This window comes from Acinonyx jubatus, chromosome C2, assembly GCF_027475565.1.
Source record: "Acinonyx jubatus isolate Ajub_Pintada_27869175 chromosome C2, VMU_Ajub_asm_v1.0, whole genome shotgun sequence".
Lineage (NCBI taxonomy): Eukaryota > Metazoa > Chordata > Mammalia > Carnivora > Felidae > Acinonyx > Acinonyx jubatus.
Window position 1 is genome coordinate 113,114,254 of NC_069384.1, and position 19,404 is coordinate 113,133,657.

At 38.8% G+C, this 19,404-nt stretch overlaps 1 protein-coding gene and 1 non-coding gene across 5 annotated transcripts in view; one reads left to right on the plus strand and one right to left on the minus strand.

The window, feature by feature from the left end:
* The window catches only part of TM4SF18 (transmembrane 4 L six family member 18), a 62,209-nt gene extending 49,908 nt beyond the window's left edge, over positions 1-12,301 (plus strand). For 3 of the 4 annotated variants that reach the window (XM_053221315.1, XM_053221316.1, XM_015072525.3), the window contains 3 exons: positions 1,191-1,333; positions 5,357-5,537; positions 6,300-12,301. In XM_053221315.1, the coding sequence (XP_053077290.1) occupies positions 1,191-1,333; positions 5,357-5,537; positions 6,300-6,314 (339 nt within the window). In that variant the 3' untranslated portion in view covers positions 6,315-12,301. The remainder of the gene's footprint in view (positions 1-1,190; positions 1,334-5,356; positions 5,538-6,299) is intronic. The other variant, XM_015072526.3, reaches the window with a different exon arrangement.
* Positions 12,302-17,941: 5,640 nt separating this feature from the next.
* TRNAK-CUU (transfer RNA lysine (anticodon CUU)) lies at positions 17,942-18,014 on the minus strand. Its single transcript has one exon. It is a non-coding gene; the product is annotated as a tRNA-Lys (tRNA).
* Between the last annotated feature and the right edge of the window lie 1,390 nt (positions 18,015-19,404).

The following is a 19,404-nucleotide window of genomic DNA, read 5'->3' on the forward strand; positions in this document are numbered from 1 at the left end:
TTGTGGGACATTCTATAAGGCAACTTGCTGGTATTCTTCAAAAACAGTTTAATATTCTAAAAAACTAAAAGGCAGCAAGACTAATGTAGATTAAAGGAAACTAAAGAGATGTAACCCTGTGTGTAAATTTTCATTGGATCCTGTACAAAAAAGTAAAAAACAGTTGCAGAATAGTAGAATATCTTTATTTTGGGGAGATATGTACTGATGTGTTTAGGTGTGAGATATCACAATATCCACAACCTATTTTCAAGGGGTAAAGCAACAAAAATGTGTAAATAAATAAAGATATGTGCATGTATATGTGCATATACATACAGAAAAAGGGAGAGCAAGCAAAAATGGTAAAATATTCACAGAAGGTGAGTCTAGATAAAGAGTATACAGAGGTATATTGACTATGCATTCAGCCTTTTGGTAGATTAAAAAAAATTAATGAAATGCCACTGGATATAACAAGTTGCACTCATTTTGTAAGCAACTCAAGGGCTGAGTCATGTCCAATAACCTCATTTCCCCAGCATTAGCACCCCATGTCAATCTGGTCTTCATAAACTTCTCCCCTGTGATGCTTGATAGGAGCCCTCTCTTAGGTCAGACCAGTCTACTTACGCTTACAACTCTGCTTGTACCCATCCGCCTATGAATACTGCTCATTCTCTCTACTCAAATGAAAACGTTCTCCTCCTCATCAATACCATCCTCACCTGAACATAAATATGGTTACCTAGGCTGACACCTGCTGTTTCCCCCTCATATTTATATAAGTGAAGATATTCACATATCATCCTCACATGAGAAAAGCAATGGTCATAGCTTGATTCTTAGAGAACCCACCCTACCTAGAAAATAACATCTTCAATAAAGAAATATAGGTTGATTGATCACACACCTTCACTGCATTAATGTACGATCATTATTTTGATATCGAAATTCCATAAGAAAGGAACAAATTTACTAAATTAACTAGTTTCCTCTGTGGAATGCCGAGCAAAAAGTCATTTTAAAAACTTATTTTAAACATTAGGTGCTTTTGAATTAAGTGTTTCCATTTTTATGTGGACATTTGGTATTACACAGTCTGCAGTAGGCATGGATGAGTAGGGGAAGGTACCTATCTGATCATTTATCCACAATATCTCCTTGTCTCATCCTATAGCATTAACCGTCTTCTTCTATGTTTAATTTAGACACTGCTGTCAATGATTTTTTCTTCCCTTGGAATTGCTTTCTCTGGATACTGCCTGGTCATATCTGCTCTGGGCCTTGTTCAGGGTCCATACTGCCGCACTCTCGATGGCTGGGAGTACGCCTTTGAAGGCACTGCTGGACGGTAAGGAATAATTCTCCAAATCAAGAGGCTCAGAAAACCAGAAACACCTGGCTTCATGCTCCTGCTCCCTTTCCATGATAACTTTGGGGTTCCATGTGGGTACGTTAGGGCAGAATTTTCCTATTAGTTTAATAACACACAGAGCAATTTCCTCCTACACAGATCTCTGGTTAGATGGAGGGTTTTTTTGCCAGTCTTTTAATGTCCTATGCATTCACTATTTTGAGGCTGATGTGGAGATATCCAAATGAAATGTGTGTTTTTCCTATACTTCAGAACAAAGCTTTGTGGTTATTGTGGTCTGGCAACTGCTGGAGCCTGGGACTTGAGTGGTTCTAGCAACTCAATCTTGTTTTGTGGCCAATTTGTATGTGTGGTCCGTTAGAGATGGGAAGGGGCTTGGCTGGGAAAGAATCACAGTACCCATGGATGATGTTACCCATGCTATGCCATCAAGGACAACACAGAGATAGAACTGGGCATGGTGATCAGCAAAGTGCAGAATGAGATCCAGGGACATGACCAGGTGCAGGAGTTTATGGAGTAGCCAGGAGATTATCTAGCATGTATTGAAGAAGAGTCTAGGGCGGTAGCCTTACTTAGAGGGCTGGTGGTTCAGTCAGGTGTTGAGGAACCCAATCCTAGATCGAAGAACACCTCACACTGACATTGAGCCTACCAGCACCTGGTTTATTGACCTGCCAGCACCTGTAGAAACAGCTCTAGAGGAAGCAGGCCCCAGTCGGAGATCTAAGAGAGGTTCATTGAATCTCTCCCTGTCTCATCTTGTGCTCAGAATTCTAATGGTATAAATTGAGGGAGTGTCAGTATCACTCCATAGGGAAGTTACAGTTTCTTCTCAACACCATGTGACTGGGTCTATTGTTCAAGGCCCACATTCATTTGAAGGCTTACATGCTCACCTAGGCCTGCATTGCAAAGCTACTTCTGTGCCCATAGTCGCCTTCATTCATTCTGAAGCTTCTAGTGCCACGTGCTTGAGCAGAGCTCTCTTTCAGGTCAGGGGAACTAGAAAATAACTCTGAGCACTCTTGTGGGACACAAGGGGCTTAGGAAAGGGGACCTAATGTAGAAAGTCCCACTGGGTGCAAAAAATCATTTTTTGTGCCATCATCCCCTGAACTTTCCTCCACACCCAAACCAACGAAGACTTCCCTTTCAAAGCAAGAACCTCAGACTTCTCACATGCCTCTCCATTACTCTTTAAAGTTGCCCTTGATAGTCATATTCATCCAATCCCAACTATATACAAATATTTGGAGGTAAAACATCGGCAGCCATGAAGGGAAGTTAAGTCTCTGTTCTCCTAAAGAAATTTCCAAGGCTTGGCAAATTCTGGGTGAAACAAGTGTTAATGTTGAAATTCTACAAATCAGTTATTGATTTGCACATTTATGCAACAAATATTTATTGAGCACCTACTATGTTCAGGTCTTGAATTAGGTGCTAGAGAATCAAAGATAAATTACATAGGTTTACTTCCCTCTAGGAGCTCAGACAGACCTTACCGAATAGAATGCTAAGATGGGAGCTTTTTTGTAGCAGATGGTCTTCAATGCTTATACATCTGGGTTCAAGTCTTCTGTATGCTACTTACAAAATCTATGACTTAAACAAATATCCCTAAGCCTCTGTAAATGGGAGATCATGATCATTTCTATCTCATAGAACTCACAATTAAATGGAAGGAAAGCACAAATTAGATTTCATAAATGCTTAAGACATGCCAGCTTTTATTACTAACATCATTACCCTGTGTAATCTTTTATACCACATGAGGTCCTCCACCTGCCCAGGTGGGGTGGGGTGGGGGGCAGTAGATACAGCCACTGACATGGTGACTGGTAAGGATCCTGAATCAGTTTCATTCAACAGGTATTTGTTGATCTTTGCCATGTACCAGGCACTGCTTTAGGTCTTAGACCTGGCTATTCAGGGGTGCATAAATCACAATGAGGCTCTCAGAGTACACAGTTTAGTGAGGGAATAGATATAGATACAGATAAGATAAAATTACAATATAATAAAGTAAAAGTTGTGATAGAGTCGTATATGGAGGTTGTGGAGGAAAGGACTATCAGAAAAAGTGTCTCTATTCCTTCCAGACCCTGCTAATGCACTTACGAGCCTGTGGTTTACACAAAGAATAAATAGCACCATAGTCCGGGAGAAAAGTCAAAGCTCTGCAAATCATCTTGCTTAAAAGTGTTGGGTGATCTGTGCATAGCATATACTGGGAACAGTCTAGAGTAAGGATCTTGAAGGGATTAGCTTCCCTAGTGGCTGAGACTGAGTTAAGAGTATGAGGGTGTATGAAATGGGTCTAGGGTAATAGTAACAGAAAATTACATCTGTACCATGCTTTACAGGCTCCAAAGCATTTTTTACACACTTTTCAACAAATATTCATAATAACCCTAGGGTTAGATATATTAAGCCCATTGTCCAAATAAGCCTCTAGAGGTCAGAGAGGTAAAGTCTCTTGCTCAAGATCCTACAGATTCAGGAGTTCCATATTGAATACTCTTTGCCACTTGAGACCTAAGGGCCATTAGCAACATCAGGAAATTCTCAGAGTGCTTCTGAGTGTCCTGGAGCATAGAGAGTAGGAAATAAAGAGAGGAAACAGAGAACGAAAGAAATAGGAGAGAAATGGAGGGGGGAGAAGGAAAAACTAAGAGAAGAGAGAAGTCATGGTGGTAGTGTTCCTCAAAATGCAGAATTCATCTCTTTCTACCACAGATGCTAATGCTCACAGCCACTTGTCCAGTACCCAGGTTGCCTTAGTTGCTGTCTTAAGGAAAAGCATATTGCTGTTGACAAGACATTTATAAACAACTCTGCCATATAAATAGGTTTGATTATTTTTGTTTGGGGAATTTTCTGAGGAGGCCAGTTTTCCACTTTGATTCAGTTGAACAGTGTCACCCTTAGGACAAGTGCTGATAGCCATAGCATATCTGGAAGTGAGCATAAGTCAGCAGGGTAGATTCAGCATGGTTTTAAGATTATCTTCATAGTGGTTTAATTCTCACAATCTAGTGCAAAACTAAACTAATTGAACCTTTCAATCTTTTGCATTCCCACCTCAGAATCTAAATCTTAGCAGCAGTCAAGCAGCAATGTTCTAAAGTCACCCTGTGGACTCCAAACCAGGAACAGTAGTATCACTGGGAACTTAAAAAATCTTGGGCGCCTGGATGGCTCAGTCAGTTAGGTGTCTGACTCTTGATTTCAGCTCAGGGCATTATTTCATGGTTTGTGAGATCGAATGCTTTGTTGGGCTCTGCTGGGACAGTGTGGAACTCTCTACTTCTCATTGCCCCTCCCCCACTCGCTGCCTTTCACACGTGCATGCTCTCTTTCAAAATAAATAAAAACCAAATAAAAAAAGAAAAAAGAAAAAGAAATGAAAAATCTTAAGCCCCATCCAGACCTTCCGAATCAGAAATTCTGGGGTGTATCTCTGTAACCTGCATTTTCAGAAGCCCTCCAGATAATCCTGATCTATGCTCAAGTTTGAAAACCAGTTTGAAAGGTCTTTGGGACAGAGTCTAGGAATTTCTAGCAGCATTTACCTTTGCTATTTTGCCACATGTGTGATTTTTGTATCTAGCACAAGCTCAGCTTTGTCTCTGACAGCCCAGGCTAACTTCTGGACTTTTAGGGAAATGAACGATCTTCAACTTTCTTGGTATTGACACATGCTGCCTTTTGTTACTAGTGAACTTATCCATATGTGCTTGCCTTCTAACTGAACTAAAATGGTCTCTGAGGCAGGCATCATGTTTAAATAAGCATAGCCCAATGCTATGCATACTATATATATATATATATATATATATATATATATATATATATATATGAATGATTTTTTAAATGTATTCACATTTAATAATATTATGTATTTCAATCATATATATTAATTTTCCAAACAGACCAAACATCTGTGGCCTTCTTGCTTGGACCAATCTTGCTGACCATATCCCTCCTCTCTGTCAGTTTCCTTACAGATTCCAGCATCTGGATTCAGTGCCTGGAACCTGCACATGTAGTGGAGTGGAATATCATTTTATTTTCCATTCTCATAGCACTCAGTGGGCTTCAGGTGATTGTTTGCCTCATCAGAGTAGTCACTCAGTTATCCAAGATACTGTGTGGAAACTATTCAGTCATCATCCAGGTAATAGATCATTAGTGGCACCTGTACGTCTTCCATTTTACCCCCACTGTCCAAGATTCAGTGACTCTTGTTAAATGGTTTTTAGACTCCCATCATTTTCTTTCCCTTCCTACTGCCCTCATCTTTACTCAAACTTTAATATTTCATTTTTTTTTATATTCCAATGTGTCTCTTGGCTTGCCTATATGAAATGAATCAATGGAATAGTTATAAAATCTGCACTCAGTGTCTGGTGGTGAAAACAGCAGAAGTGTTTTGCATGAGCAACATTTCAGTGTTCTGTGTAGAAATAACCCAAAGCACAGAGAAGTCTTACTGTTTATTGAGAATTTCCCTGTTCATAAGATAACTGAAGGCTCATAACATTATCCCATTGAAATAATTTCTCTTCTGAATGCTGCTACATTAACCTAATAACTATTCTTTATACTGAATCATTAGCAATTGATTTTAAAGGAGAGAAATCTGTTTTTATCCCTTCAAAACTGCTTCTGCTTCATCTACTAAAATATTGATGTTAATTTAGTTTGGTTGAAACTGCTAAAACTACCCGGCAAGTCCCAAGTGAACAGAAATCATGAGTGAGTAATCTTGCGTCTTATTTAAAAATAACGTACACCCTTCCTGGTAGTTTCAAATAGATATTTTCCAAATTCATCATGTTTTGAATATGAACTATAATTTTAAGTTGCTACCTGGATTATGGATCATTAATCAAGCCAAATTTACTACTTTACTCACTTTATTTTTCTTTTTTCATAGCCTGGAATTATTTGAATAAGGACAAGAATGTTTTCCATTATCAAGATATGCCATCTGTTTTTCTCATATCTACTGTATAGACTTAAGGGCAATATTCCAGTGATGATGTTTTCTCCATTTGGTGTTTGTTGTGCCTGCTTATGAAATTTACATTCCTCACTGAATGTGCCAACTATGCTACCTTTCCATTTAGAATATTTTTCTAAGCAATATATGTCAGGATCTTCAGAAATGTTTATACCCTTTGGTCAAACAAATCCATTTCCAATAATCCATACTATGGAAATAAATAAGAATAGAAGATAAAACTTTATGCAAATATAAATAATACAACATTATTTAATATTCTGGAAAATTAGAAATATCCAACAGTCTAACTTTAGGGGAAGAATTAAATAAAGAGTAGTATATTAGTTGTAATATTATAAAGTCATTACAAAATATGTCACACAATCATTACAAATTACATTTTTAAGATTATGAATACTGTTAATTTACAAAACAGATTATAAATTCATGTTTATAGTATACGTATAACCACCTAAAGTAACACCAAATAATCAAAATTTACAATAAAAACTAAATCTAGAAGGATTTTCAGAAAAATGTCAGCTGTCATTGACTTGGATCATAGGTGACCCTTCCTACTTTTCTATATTTTCCAAATTTTCTTTATTATGTTTTATCATTAAAATACATTTTTAAAACTCATTTTTTACTATTAAGATTTTTTGCTTTTTTCTGTTTAGATACTGCGTTTTTCATGTTTTCCTACCTTGAGTATCTATAATATATCATAAAGTAGTACTTAATGTCCAGTAAGGAAAGTAGTGAGGTAGAAAAGACAAAAAAAGTTTTATATAAGCCTATATAATCTTACTGAGCTGTTAGCCTAATTTTCTCTTTCCTGATGATGAGTCTGGTGGGCTTCAAGAGGTAGCCTTGAAATAAATGATCAGTTGAGAATATGCTCAGTGGGTTAAAGAAAGTGACCATTGATCAGTTGATACCTATATTTTGGGCAGTTACCACTACTTGCATTTATAGAAAAAAATTAAGTAAAACATTTAGAAACTTTCTACCTATACTTACCATGACTTCTTGGAGAACAGCAGCCATGTTTTATATTTCCCATCATCCATAGGACATAGCATAAAGTGGGCATAGTAGACACTCAGTGTTGGATATTCATGTCAGGCCCTTCTGCCCTTCATCGTTGCTGTGCTGAACACCTGTCTCCAACATAGGCCCACCAGGCCATAACACTTCTGCCACTTGCCCATTGCTCTCCTCCATGAACACTGTCAACAATACTCTGTCAACACTTGCTCTGTGCCAAAGCTGGGCAGTAGCCTGGAGCAAAGGGGAAAATGCTTCTCTCTTTGGTGACTACATCCTCCTTTGAGGGCAGCCACCCTGTCCACAGCCTTTGCTGATGTAAGTAAGCATCCTGGAAGAAAGCCATGTTGTATATCAGATGACCTCCATGCCCTGGACCCAGCAGAAGGAATTGGGATGGGCACCCAAGCCGTGGGCAGCCTGTTGTTACCGTACTAGCTTTGACTGAGCCACGAGTGAAACACTATCCAAATGAGATTGGTGGTCATTCTTGCTTGAGAATCTCAACTAGGAAGCCAAGAATGAAGCAACCCAGTCACTGCTTTCAGGAAAATAATTAAAGGATGAGAAAGGATGCCAAAATACTGAGAGTATCTGATTACTCCACCAAGCCCATAAACTTGTCATATCCAGCATGCTCTTTTCTTAGGTCTCCCAATGACTCCTCAGTCCTCTTGTAAACAGACTTCTGGAAGGTCAACCCCACCAGTTTGTCAGACACGTTCAGACTGTCTCAGTCTTATTCAGATTCAATACAGCATCATACCTTGAGTGGACCATGAGTAGACAGACGTCAGCTGAACAACTCCACCACAGAACTGGAAACATTGTCTAAGAACAGGGGTGCAGCCAAATGCAGTACAGTGTATGTATTATTAAATTATTAACACAGCCATCCAAAATTTTGTTTTTATTTATTTTTTTAATGTTTTATTTATATTTGAGAGAGCACAAGCAGGGGAGGGGCAGAGAGAGGGGGACAGAGGATCTGAAGCAGGCTCTGCTCTGACAGCAGTGAGGCGATGTGGGGCTTGAACTCACAAACTGTGAGATCTTGGCCTGAGACAAAGTCGGATGCTCAACCAACTGAGCCACCCAGGTGCCTCCCCCAATTTTGTTTTTAAAGAGCATTTGCTAATGACGTACTTTCAAAGAAAAAAGCTGGATACAAATCTATGTGGGAAGTTTGAGCTCAAATTTTTAAATAACCATCTGATTACATGCAGACATGAATAAAATTTCAGATACAGACCAAAAAAGACAGGAACAATACCTAAATGTTAACAGTTAAGAATTATCCCCTAATGATGGGATTATGACTTATGTTTTTTTTATTTGAAATTTTCATTTGAAAATGTATTTCTTAAATAATGAGAAAAAAATCTCATTTGAAAAGAAAGTATCCTCTCATCCTATCTGTAAAATCTGTTTAAGGAGCTGAGAATAGAGAAACCCTAAACATGAAGGCATGTGTGTGATAGCCTTTTTTTTTACTCTTTTCATTTTCTAATTCTCAGAGAGACTGACTATTGCTAGCTAACTTTAATTAGGAATGAATTCTGCTTTATACATTTATGCTTTTATATTTGCAATTTCTCTCTTATTTCCTTTGCTTCAATCTCAATGTAATTTTTCTAACTTCTTAAATTCAATGCCTAGCTTATCAATTTTCAATCTTTCTTTTTCTCTTTTTAAAATAAGCATCTAAGACTTCGCACTTTTTCTGTAAGTACCACTTTGGTTGCATCTTCCAAGTTTTGAAATGTTGTATTTTCCTTATTACTTAGTTATAAATATTTTCTACTTTTCTTTATGATCTTTCCCTGTCTATGTGTTTTTAAATGTGCTTTTAAAATTTCCAATTATGTGAGTTTGGGCTTTTTTTTTTAATTGATTTCCATCTTAGTTATATCGTGATTATACAATGTGGTGTATATGATTCTGATACTTTGAACATTTTTAAAACATGTTTTATGGTTACTATTTGTAAATATTTTATTTACTTTTTTTAATTTTATTTTTTATTTTTTAAAATTTACATCCAAATTAGTTAGTGTATGGTGCAACAATGATTTCAGGAGTAGATTCCTTTATGTACTTTAAAAGTATATGTTTATCCAAATATTGGGTTCAAGATTCAATAGTGTCCATTAGGAGAAGTTGTTAATTTTGTCGTTCAGATCCTTGGTTTCTTTTCGGCTGTTTGCTTGATCTATAGTATCTATGAAGATTAAATGGGTGTATGTATGTATACTAATTTGTATAATCTTATTTACATATTATATGTAATATAAATATAGAATCTATTTATTATATATTATTTATATATTATAATATTATAATTAATTATATATTAATACATTAGTATAATTAGATATTATATTATATATTTATTATATGATTATATATTATGTTATATATTATTAATATATTATCTATATATTATATATTATATTATTATATATAATAATTATATTATATATTATTATATAGATATATAATAAGTAAATATGTAAATACACACATATCTCAGAAAACAGTGTTTGGCACATGGATACAATTTATAAGTAGTCTATAACGTAGTGGCTTAAAAATTTTTTTTTAATGTTTATTCATTTTTGAGAGACAGAGTGTGAGTGGGGCAAGGGGCAGACGGAGATAGGGAGACACAGAATCTGAAGCAGCCTCCAGGCTCCAAGCTGTCAGCACAGAGACCAGCACTGGGCTCAAACTCACGAACTGCGAGATCATGACCTGAGCCAAAGTCAGACGCTTAACCAACTGAGCCAACCAGGCACCACTATAATGTAGTGGTTTCAAGATGTACTCTGGAGTCAGAATGCTCAGATTCAAATCTGGGCTCTGCCTTATTAGCTGTGTGATCCTGGTCAGGTTTATTTAAGGCATTTGTGCCTCTGTTTCTGAATTTGTAAAGTAGGAATAAGAACAGAGCTGTGTACATTTTGAGTTGGTACATATAAAGCTCTTAGAACCAGGGTGACTCAGAACCCAGTGTAGTTGGAGCAGATTTGCAATGGCTAGGAAATGGAAATACCACAGATACAACAGAATGGGAAGGGAGTGAAGAAAGGTCCTAAGGTTCTAGGGAGAGAATAGGGTCAGAAGTCTGGGGAGGGAAAGGTAAAGTAGGCAAAGGTAAGAGGCAGGCATTGTTAGGCTAGAGAAAGTGCAAGGGAGGCGAGCACTTCATTTTGTCGTTTTGATGCATGTTTGGAGAGTATAAACATAATAGCCATCAGAATCTGATTCCTAAAACCCTAATCTCTGGTGTATATACTTCCATCCCACTGAAAAGGTACAAGGAGGGGGTGTCTGGGTGGCTCAGTAGATTAAACATCTACTCTTTATCTCAGCTCAGGTCTTTATTTCAGCTCAAGTCTTGATCTCAGGGTTGTGAGTTCAAGCCCCACGTTGGGTTCCATGCTGGGCATAAAGCCTACTTAAAAAAAAAAAGCTACAAGGAAAGGGTACAATTATGAAAACTACAACTATTTAGATTTAGAATGACTCCTGCTAGTTCTGCTTCCTGCTTTGTGAGATGAAGCTGGGAATTAGGGACAAGATTCCAGTCCCAGAGGAACTGGGATACCTGTAGGAAACCAAGGTAAGAAGTCAAGGTTGAGTGTGTGTAATTGGGCAGATAGGGCAGGACACACAAACCTGGCTACTAAAATCCTTTTACTAGATGTGGTGCCTGGCTACCCTGGCCAGAGCCAGCCCATGTCTGACCCAAGGAACAAAACCAGTTCAAATCAAATTTTTTTAATGCATTAATATGAAAACACACACATGCACACACACACACACACACACACACACACAGAATCTGATTTCACTCCTGCCTGAAATCACACTAAATTTATGATAAAGGTTTTTTTAAAGACATAAACCAACAAATGTCAGAGATTAGGGGAGACAACAGCAGTAAAATTACAGAAGCTACAAAGCATACTGATAAAACATAACTGACAAAACCACCTTAAAAAAACATGAAAATCCCAAGCTTTAGGAGTAGGGGTGGTAAGCTGAGAGCCAGCATAATTTACATGTCAGAATCTTCAAAAGACTCCCAGATGGATAGCACCAGATACATCTGGAACTGGGAGTAAAGGAAGACCGACGAGAAGGATTGGTTGAGTCCCTGTATCCCTCTCTATGTCACTGGAAAATGGCAGACATCTGAAAGTTTATCCTCTGGAAAGGGTAAAATAGAGGGTCTCTGAGTTCACCAAAGAGATGGATATTACACCCAAACTAGAGAGATTAAGTGACTGTTACATCCTGAATGAGGGATATTGAGACACACCTGCCCCAAAGCCCTTTTAATCCACTCAGATCTCAGAATAACTATTAGCCAGAACTTTCCCTTCCAAGTTGGAGCCTCTTGTAGGGAGTCTGGCCAGTGGAAGAGGAAAACTTAGATACTAACTGTGGTAGGCTGAATAATAACCCCCCAGAGTGTCCATGTCCAAATCCAGGGGACTGTGAATATGTTACCCAGAAATGGACTTTGAAGATGTCATTAAATCAAGGATTTTAAAAAGGGGAGATTATCCTGGATTACCCAGGTAAACCCAACATAATCACAAAGGTCATTATAAGAGGGAGACAAGTATCACTTTCAGAGAAAGAAGATACAAGGACAGAAACAGGAATCGGAGAGGAGAGAAGCTGCCAGGAGGGGCTCAATCAAGGAATGCAGGTAGCCTGAAGAAGCTGGAAAGGTCGAGGAAATGGATTCTCACCTAGACCTCCAGAAGGAACTTGGGCCTGCTAACCTCTTGATTTTATAACAGTGAAACTGATTTTGGACTGTTATTCCCCAGACCTGTATGATAATAAACTTATGTTGTTTTATGTTACTATGTTTGGAGTTATTTGTCACCACAGCTATATGAAATAATATAGTGGCATTTGCAATGCTTCAATAAATGGCTCACCCAGTTTACCCAACAATGAAGTTCAGAGTCAATAAGCACACACTCAACTTCCAATTAGCTCTTCCCTTCCTTCATAATCATGAACAGATAGGCAAGGGCCCTCACACATCTGAGGAACACGTCTTACATGAAAGATAGAGACTTTTGTTTTGGTCTCTATCTCTATCTAAATGAAGACCGATTCAGAGGAAACCAATTTGGAAAGAAGAAAACTTTAAAATATATATATATAATGCATTCCTCAGGAAGATGAGAAGATTTTGTGTTCATGAAGGAAGACAAGAATTATATATTTTTTATTTATTTTATTTATTTTTTTAATTTTTTTTTCAACGTTTATTTATTTTTTGGGGGACAGAGAGAGACAGAGCATGAACGGGGGAGGGGCAGAGAGAGAGGGAGACACAGAATCGGAAACAGGCTCCAGGCTCTGAGCCATCAGCCCAGAGCCTGACGCGGGGCTCGAACCCATGGACCGCGAGATCGTGACCTGGCTGAAGTCGGACGCTTAACCGACTGCGCCACCCAGGCGCCCCAAGAATTATATATTTTTTAAAAGCATTCAACGAACAACAACAAAACTCTTAGAAATTAAAAATAAGATAGCATAAATGAAAAACTCAGTATAAGATTTGGAAAATGAAGTCAAGGAATCACTTAGAGACTAGAACAAAAAGAATAAGATTTTTTTAAGTGAGCAAAAACTAAGGAAAATTAGAAAACTAGTCAGTCTAAGAAGTCAACACCAACTGATAGAAATTTCTGGAAAGAAAGAACAGACAAGATGGAAGACAAAAATAACAATGCAAGAAAATTTCATGAAACGGAAGAGCATGACTATCCAGATAGAAAAGTTATTCCAAATAGAGTTTTAAAACCCCTGATTGAAAGAGGATATTCTACAAGCTTTCAGAGGAAAAACGGAACAGGTCACATAGAAAGTATAGGGAATCATATTGGCTTTAAATTTCTAATAGCTAAATTAGAGAACAACTGGAGCAATGCCTTTAAAAGGAAGGAAATAATTTTGAAGGAAATTATTTCCATGATACATGACATTTTCTATGAGTAACTTCTCAAAATATCACCTTCCTGGAGAATGCACTCCACCAAAATGAGAATTCTTCCTCCTTGAAGAGGAAGAATTAAGATTCAGGAAACAGGAGATAGAACATAGAATAAAAGTGAGGGGAATTCCCAGAAAGGAGGAAAAGTGTGTTCCAAAATAACACCTGTTCACCAGGTGTAGAGCAATAATCCCCTGGAGCAGTATGACTTGAGACACAAATATACATCAAGGGCAGTGATCACAAAGAGCCCTGATGCAAACATACTATCCTTTAACTTGAGGACAGTATGCCCGAGTGAAATTTGTATCTATACCTGGTCTGGCTTATCCATGTGCGGATGATGTTCCTGCTCTCCCTTCTGTTGTCAGCTGAGGACCCTCAGCACTTCTGCAGAGTGCTCCTCTGCCAGCTCCTAAGAACTGAGAGGCCATGGGACTGTTCCACTTATCTTCTCCCAAGAGCCTTCAGCCAAAAGTTACACAGTTGCCCTTTTCGAACACAAATGGGTTTATGTTTGCTATTAATTTTTTTCTTCAAAAAGAAACAATATATTGTTTAAGAAATAGATATCTTAAATAAAATGATTACAGAAAAGAGCAGCTTACTTTCCAGAGAATGAGCTGTGTTCACCTAGGCCAATTCAAACCTCTCCCTGCCTGTTCCTGGGTCTTTGACAATAAGTTCTGGATTTCATACAAAATGGTTTTTTGGAAGTCGGGGGAATTTTAGTTCGAGGAAAGTCTCAAGCACAGCAGTGCAGGAACTTGCATTAATATTGAGGTTTGGTAGCCTTTCCCACTTTCTCCAAATTTGTAAGCAATCATACGTGCAACCTAGATCTTGTCCTCCATATTCTTTCATGTGCCCTGAGGTATTTGGGCACCCTTAGGAACTCTGGTTCTGGTAGAGTTCATAACTTGCCCTCTAGGCACAAAGGTTAATATATTTGAGTGATTGTAAAGATTTTTATAAAAACTTATTTTTATTTATAGACAAAGTTGGGAGCCTGAGATCTTTAGAGAACAACTCAATGTAGCTTCTGGACTACCCTTCATCCCTTTTATTTTCTGTGAGAATCTGGTTCTCTGTTTCCAGAACCACTGTATCTAATGTCGAGATACAACAGAAGATACTCAATGGAAATTGGAACTCCTTTAGGCTGGGAGCTGTGGTTTCGTCTGCAGACCACGGACATAGATCCCTGCCGAATGAGTACCACTGAGCAATCTTGGCCTCAGGGCATCCAGTTAAAGCTATTCCTGAAGTGCCTAGAAAAAAGAACCCTGGAAAATCAGCAAAATGTGAAAGCTTCCATTCCAGGGAGCAGGAAGAGGTACTCTAGCTGAGTCCTGCAGCTCTAGGGAATCCATCGGGTCCACCGTGGTGGAAATCTCCAGGAGTACAAGTGCTGACTGTCATGGAGGAGTCTTCCATCAGCTTCTCCAAACTGGAAAATGAAGCTCCTAGGAGTCATTTGGTGTTCATGCATACGACAGGGCACATCTCACTGCTTAACCTCTAAGTTTAAAGCCTACTCTTCCCCTATTTTGGCAGAGGCAGCAGTATCCAGCCTAGGGGAAAGACGGGAAGATGGAAGAGAAACATTGGCAGGAATCCTGGAGGCAGTTCTGAGTACCTTGCGTCAGCTTTTATAATACGACAACCCCCTAAGGATGAGTTCTTTTGTACCTGAAGATCTAAAAGGAGAGCCAAGGGGAAAGACTATGGCTGACTCAGAGTTCAGGGGCCCAGATTATAGCTTTTTTGGAGCTCAGTGATCAGCAATAGGGTTTGATCCCTTATGTTAAAGAGTCATAGTAAAATCATTGAGTAAAAAGTATGTTTGGGGAATATGATAATTATTTGATCTCAAAAAGCACTTTTGAAATTGTAAATTACAAAGGGGTAAAGATACCTTTTTTAATGGAGATATCTGACATCACTTTCTCTAAGTGACCCAACTGAATGTAGGAGGCATGTCGGTGCCTCTTGCATTTCCCCTAAGTTCACCCCATAGGGCCTCTGCAGATAGTTCCAGTATAGGCAGACAACTTTCTGCATCTAACTGAATATATTCTCTGGATGTAGGGACCTGCTTATACAGGAAACAGGAAGCCAGAAGTGCCTGGGAGTTAATACCCCAGCAGTGACCTTCAGGTGAGTAAATTTCATAACCTCCATGCTTTTCGATCTGATAGTTCTGAGGGGGTACTATTCAGTTTTTCAAAGAATCCCCAGCCCGACTGAATCCCAGCTACCCACAGCATTAACTCACTTTTTGGCTTCTTTCCCTTCTTTGATTCACTTCCCAGTGCCAATTAAATGTAAATATTGCAGGATTTTAAAGTCATTGAAAGTAATAGAGAACTGCTCAAATCACACACAAGGTTTTGACAAATAAGGATTTGGCAGGTTAGGTTAGCAGATGTTTGAAGAAAAGTAAAAAAAATTATGACAGGTTATATGTGTCAAAAGAATGATTTGAGTATGATAGATTAAGAGATGCCCTTAGGGGGCGCTTGGGTGGCTCAGTTGGTTAAGCGTCCGACTCTTGGTTTCAGCTCAGGTCATGATCTCATGGTTCGTAAGTTCAAGCCCCACATCGGGCTCTGTGCTGACAGCATGGAGCCTGCCTGGTATTCTCTCTTTCCCTCTCTCTCTGCTCCTCCTCTGCTCTGTCTCTCAAAATAAATAAACTTAAAAAAATTTTTTAAAGGATGTCCTTAGTATTCCCTTCAATATTTAGCAAAATGACCCTATTTGTAAAGGTACTACATATATCAAAAGTGAAATGAAAGAATCTATATTGTGCTCTCTTAAAGCTTTGTTGACAAAAATTATAACATTTAAATCCAAATAACACTTGATTTGCTTTTGCCTCATCCTAAGATTTTGTCCAGACTTACAGGCCTAATCAAAATTGTGTGTTAGTGCCGGGGTGCAGGTCATGATCCCAGGGTCATAGGATTGAGCCCCTACATCGGGCTCCAATGAGCATGGAACCTGCTTAAGATTCTCCTTCTCTCTCTCTCTCACTCTCTCTCTCTACCCCTCTCCCCCAGTCATACTCTTTTTAAAATAAAAAATAAACAAATAATTTTAAAAATTGTGTTAAATATTAGATTAAACCATGTAAAACTTATTTTTAGAAATACAAAAGTAACATTTAAACTGATATAAAATAAAATAAGCTTATTTTCCCAATTGGTTTCATTTCTTTTTTTAAAAAAATTAATGTTTATTTATTTTTGAGAGAGAGAGAGAGATTGAGAAAAAGAGAGCATGTGTGAACAGGGGAGGGGCAGAGAGAGAGAAGGGGACACAGGATCTGAAGCCGGCCCCAGGCTCTGAGCTGTCAGCACAGAATCCAACACAGGGCTCAAATCCATGAACCATGAGATCATGACCTGAGGCCAAAGTCAGATGCTTAACCAAGTGAGCCACACAGGTGCCCCTATAATGTAGTGGTTTAAAGATGTACTCTGTTTTCTTTGAAGAATTCTGATCTACAAAATCACAGTTTGCTCATTCTTAAAGATATTAGGGGAACCTGGATAGACAGGACTAGCCAACATTGTACTGTTGTGGGAGGGAAAAAAGTTTTCTCATGCACAGTTGTGTCATAGTTGCACCTGAAAGTAGGAAGTAGGAACATTATGAAGGATATGCAATGTGATGTCCCCAGAGCCATCAGTTCCTGGTTCCTTCAAGTCACTATCTTATATCTTAGTCTGAAAACCATGAGCGAAGTAGGTAAAACAGTGAGGCAAAGTGACATACAGTTTTATGAATATGGAAGGATCCTTTAAAATACTGTGGCACAACAATTTGTAATGAAGAGGAAAATGCTTGAAGTACAGAGAGGATAATCTGATTTTTCAGCATAGCACGTTGCTTATGAACTTGAGCCCTGGAGCCTGAATGGCTGGGTGTTCAAATTCTGGCTCCGTCTCTAATTGGCTGTGCAACCTTGGGTGGGAGTCTTACCTTCTTCCTTCTGCTTTACTTGTCTCACTCTTGAGGTGGTAGAGATTAAATGAGTTAAATTCCTCAAGTGCTTAACACATGTAGAAAGCAGTCCAAAATTGTCATTATTGTCACTCCTATTGTTTTTCCAGGTCACAAAGCCAGTTTCAGGGTATTCTACAATGCGTTCATTCAACAAACATTCATTAGGCACATACTGTGTGCGAAACACTGTTCTGGATGCTGAGGATACATCAACAAACAAAACCAACAAAAATTTATGCCCTAATGGAGTTTACATTTTGGTAAGAAGAGACAGACAACAAACCTGATAAATAAGATTTGATAGTAAATTGGAAGATAAGTGCTATGGACAAAAGGAAAAGTAGGGGGAAATCCCACATGCTGGGGAGAGGGGAGGTGGAGCAGGTGTTGATATTAAACCATATGGTCAGGGTAGACCCCACTGAGAGGGTGACATACATACATACATACATACATTTATTTATATTTTAAGTAGGCTCCACACCTAACGTGAGGCTTGAACTCATGATCTTGAGATCAAGAATCACATGCTCTACCGACTGAGCCAGCCAGGCATCCCAAGAGGGTGACACTTAAATTAAAACCTAGTGGATGTGAAGAAAGGAGCTATGAGGATACCTGAGGGGATGCATTCAGGCAGAGGAAGTGTCAGCGCAAGAGGCTTCTGTTGCAGGTGTGGCTGGTAAGAGCAGAGCAAGCGAAGCAGAGAAGAGTGGAGGTGGGAGAAAAGAGGTAACAGGAGGTGAAATCCTTAAGGAGCTTTGAAAGTCATAGAAGGGACTATGGATTTTATCCTGCAGGAAATGGAGAGCCATTGCAAGGCTTTGAGAAGAGGAGTGACCTGATGGAATTTATATTTTTAAAGGGTCACTCGGGCTGTGTTAAGAACAGACTGGAGGGAGGCTAGAGTAGAAGCAGGAAACTATTTTGGAGGCTGTTATAGTTCCCAAGAGGGACACAATGAACGGCTTGAACCAGGGAAATGTTAGGAGAGGTGGTGAGAAGTGGCCGGATTTTAGATTAAGTAAAACCTTGGATTGCAAGTAAGTTGTTCTGTGAGTGTTCCACAAGATGAGCAAACATTTCTAATACATTTTAACTTGATAAATGAGTGGTGTCTTGGAATACAAGTAGTATGTGACACGGAACATCACATGATCACGGATGAGCCAATGATTCTTCTCTCTCTCTTTCTCTCTCGCTGCAGGATTGTGGGTGATCATCTCCCATGCTCAGATGCTTGGTCTCAGGCTGCGGCGTTTGGCAGAAATCAGTGATTTTTTGGAACATTGGAAGGTGCCCACTACTGGTACTAGTGTTTTTCTGTTTGTTTGTGTTTTTTGTTTGTTTGTTTGTTTGTTTTGTCACTTCAGAGCACCTATGGAAAGTCCTTTGCTTTTCCGTGCAAGAGTAAGCTTAGGAAGGCTTTGCTTCATTCTAGGTCAGGCTGCCTGCAGGTAGACCCTTTCTTCTGCTGCCTCATTGCCAGTTACATTAAATACAGTATATGACAAGAGTTTATGAATACTGTACTGTAGTCAACATCTGTGCGAACGCATACAATGGCTCTATGCAGAAAAAGGTTGAAAAGAAAGGAGGTAAAAAGATGGAGCTGATTACAGTGGAAGTTAAGAAGGAAATCATCAACAAGTGTTAACGGGTATGCGAGTGGCCGAAACTGCAAGATTTTATAAGAAGTCTACCTCTTGCATCTCATCTGCAGAGGAGGGGGAGGAAAAGGCAGAGGAATACCTCACTTCAAATGAGATTAGGGAGTTGTGTAAAATGTAGGAAGCAGTGCAAAATTTTGTAGGAAAGCATCACCCGAATAAGGCTGTAGCAGTGAGAGCGATGAATCTGTTTAACGACAATGCAATGTCACATTTACGTGAAATCCTCAAAAGGAGGCAAAATCAAGTGTCATTGGATAGGTTCCTTGTTAAA